At 36.4% G+C, this 2,788-nt stretch overlaps 1 protein-coding gene across 1 annotated transcript; it reads left to right on the forward strand.

Annotated features, from left to right (window-relative positions):
• The first annotated feature begins 894 nt into the window (after nt 1-894).
• On the forward strand, nt 895-2,531 carry LOC138198643 (granzyme G-like). The gene is made up of 5 exons (XM_069150162.1): nt 895-976; nt 1,067-1,226; nt 1,427-1,559; nt 1,668-1,892; nt 1,976-2,531. Exons 1-5 carry the CDS (start codon nt 919-921, stop codon nt 2,135-2,137), a joined length of 738 nt encoding a protein of 245 aa, XP_069006263.1. The 5' UTR covers nt 895-918; the 3' UTR covers nt 2,138-2,531.
• The last annotated feature ends 257 nt before the right edge of the window (nt 2,532-2,788 follow it).

A 2,788-nucleotide genomic window follows, 5' to 3' on the forward strand; every position in this document is an offset into this window, starting at 1 on the left:
CGCTCTCTCTTGTTTGTCTCCATACTTATTATTACTTATTTATGAGTAAACAGGACTGTTTTCAGTCTATTCAGATAGCCTTCCTTTAACAGGATTATTACTGATTGAAGTGTTGTATTCTTTATTTTGTGAATTCTGTTTTTGTGAGGAAGTTGCTTTTCAATCTGTCAGAGGATATAGTTTGATGTACTGATCTTCTTAAGGTGTGGTTAGTTTCAGTCTGCTTGATCATGCTTTGGATAACACATTCCAAGAAATGTGAAATTATATTTAATTTTTTGACATTTTTAACTTTGATCCCTGACCTCCAGATAATGCAAAATTGTACAAATTTACTTTTTAATTTTACATGTCATAACGTCTGCTATTTTTAAATTCTCTAACTTTTCGGATTGACAGATTTGGTCTCAGGCTGTTGGACCCCGTTATGGACTGATATTTTATCAACAAATTGCAGCCTCTTTCACAATTTAGGAATAATTTCACAGATAGAAAAGGTATCTGAGATTAGCCAATTAAGTAAAATAAAAATAAAGTGTTGCTTTTCTATAGTTTCACAAGTCCCACTTTTATGCAGTCTTATGATAACATGAGAATGATGTTTCCTTTGGCGCTGTGTGTCCTCTGCAGAGTCATGGCATTTAGACCTCAATGCCAATAGAGGTTTTCAAAGCTGTGTGTATGTAGACCACATGCTAAATAATTTAGACTAACACTGTCCAACTTTGAACTTTTCTCACACTCAGGAGGTGACAGAAATGCCCTCCTTATGCTTGTGGCTCAAAGCTACACCATTTGCATATGCAAACTCAGCAAACACTTCCTCCTCCCTCTAATACAAGGAAGCATTTAAAGACTGAAATTGTCAGTGGTGTATGACACTGCTCTTCAGTGGCTCAGCTGGATTGTGATCTCACCATGTTTCTCCACTGCAAACTGGCAACACTGATGCTCATACTGACTCTTGATTGTCGAGGTAAGTTTCTTTTCAACTCGCGTTAAGTATATTACAACCTGTCAGAACTGTGTGTTTGTTTATATAGTAAATTACAATTTTCTTTTCCAGTACATACAGGGGAAATCATTGGAGGCCACGAGGCTGAGGCACATAGCAGGCCACACATGGTGCTGTTAGAGAGGCACATGGATGGCGGTCATAAAACATACTGCGGTGGATTCCTTCTGAATGAGGAGTTTGTGATGACTGCAGCCCACTGCCATGCCAAGTCCGTTAAACACACATGTTTGACAGGGATGCAAATTGTGGGGGGCCCAAAAATATTTCTTATCACAAGAAACAAACTCAACTCACACATTAAGACTAGCAAATACACATCATGAATTGTAACTGATATAGGTCTTTTGAATGAGTGTTGCTGTAAAAAAACAAAACAACTAATCTCTGCACGTATTTCTATTGTTTCAGGTCCTACCAAGTCATACTAGGGCTTCACAATTTCAATACAAAAAAAGACATACAGCGTGTGTCTGTGGGACGAACATTTCCACATAAAGGCTACAATAGATCTGATTTTAAAGATGACATAATGCTTCTTCAGGTAAAATAAACAAAAAACTATATTTCAAATTCAAATCCTTTTACAAATACTTTTCATATTAATGTTAATATTTTTTAAATATCTTTCTATCTCTCCTTGTTCATAAAGTTGAGCGCCAAGGCAAATATCAACAACAATGTGAAACCTATTGCTCTGGCAGACCAGGGTGATGACTCCCTGCCAAAACCGTGTAGTGTCGCCGGCTGGGGACAGACAGAACTGAACAAATATTTGTCTCACAAACTCATGGAAGTCAGTGTAGCGCTGATTGACAATAAAATGTGTACTGAGAGAAACATGTACTGCTCTGAGGGCAAGACTGGGCCGGGGAATGTACGTAACCTAACAAGAATAAACAAACAATTAATTCACCGTTCACTGGATGCAATCATTACATACTTTGTGTGTACTTTCAGGGAGACTCTGGTGGTCCATTAGTGTGTGGAGATGAAAAGGCGTACGGAGTGGTGGCAGTCAACATCATCAAAGAAAGACAACCAACACTCTATGTGTATACAAAGATACCTAATAACAGAGACTGGATTGATTGCATTATGAAACACGATGAAAACTGCTAATTAACGTGACACAGGAACACATCACAATATTTGAATTCACATGGCAGAAGAAGAGTTCTGATAACAGAGATGTTAATATTAGGAATGATTACATAGAACTGAGGCTGACAGACAAAAATGTAGAGTCTGAGTCAAAAGACAAAAAATAAAATTATGTGATTCTGTTAAATGAAGAAAGTGCCATGTTTTGAATGTTTTGACTGCGTCTGTTTTGTTCCTGCTAAAGATTCAAGTTACTTATGGCTTAAAATCAGAAATGTATGTAGACTCAATCCTGTTTGATAGATGGGATAGCTTCTCATCACATATCATCACATATTTTAAATTCAACTTCCAAACATGAGTGTGTTTTGTATCATATTTTCAATAAATAAACTGCTCTGCTGCTCTGTCACTGCGTTCTCTCCTTATCTCTGAATATTTCTATTGTTCAGCATGAATGATAAATAAGATAGTTTATCTTATTCCTCAAAATAGACCAAATGTATCCTGCATGGATAGGGGCAATTCATTTGTAGTAAATGTCTTTTGATAGCTTAGAATACTACTATTAAAAATAGTACATTACATTAAGTATATGCACAAAAAATAAGGACAGACATTTAATTTTAAATGATCAAGCTAAAGCATGCTTAAAGGAGCAGTGTGTAG

The sequence above is a fragment of the Embiotoca jacksoni genome, unplaced genomic scaffold (assembly GCF_022577435.1).
Source record: "Embiotoca jacksoni isolate LCO1_2020_lvr unplaced genomic scaffold, fEmbJac1.0.p SCAF_16, whole genome shotgun sequence".
Lineage (NCBI taxonomy): Eukaryota > Metazoa > Chordata > Actinopteri > Embiotocidae > Embiotoca > Embiotoca jacksoni.

What these genes read in the sequence shown, in the direction of transcription:
- LOC138198643 (XM_069150162.1), top strand. Translation starts at nt 919, where the DNA reads ATGTTTCTCCACTGCAAACTGGCAACACTGATGCTCATACTGACTCTT. An exon ending in ATGACATAATGCTTCTTCAG is followed by an intron (nt 1,560 to 1,667) that starts GTAAAATAAACA and finishes TTGTTCATAAAG; the next exon opens with TTGAGCGCCAAGGCAAATAT. An exon ending in GCAAGACTGGGCCGGGGAAT is followed by an intron (nt 1,893 to 1,975) that starts GTACGTAACCTA and finishes GTGTACTTTCAG; the next exon opens with GGAGACTCTGGTGGTCCATT.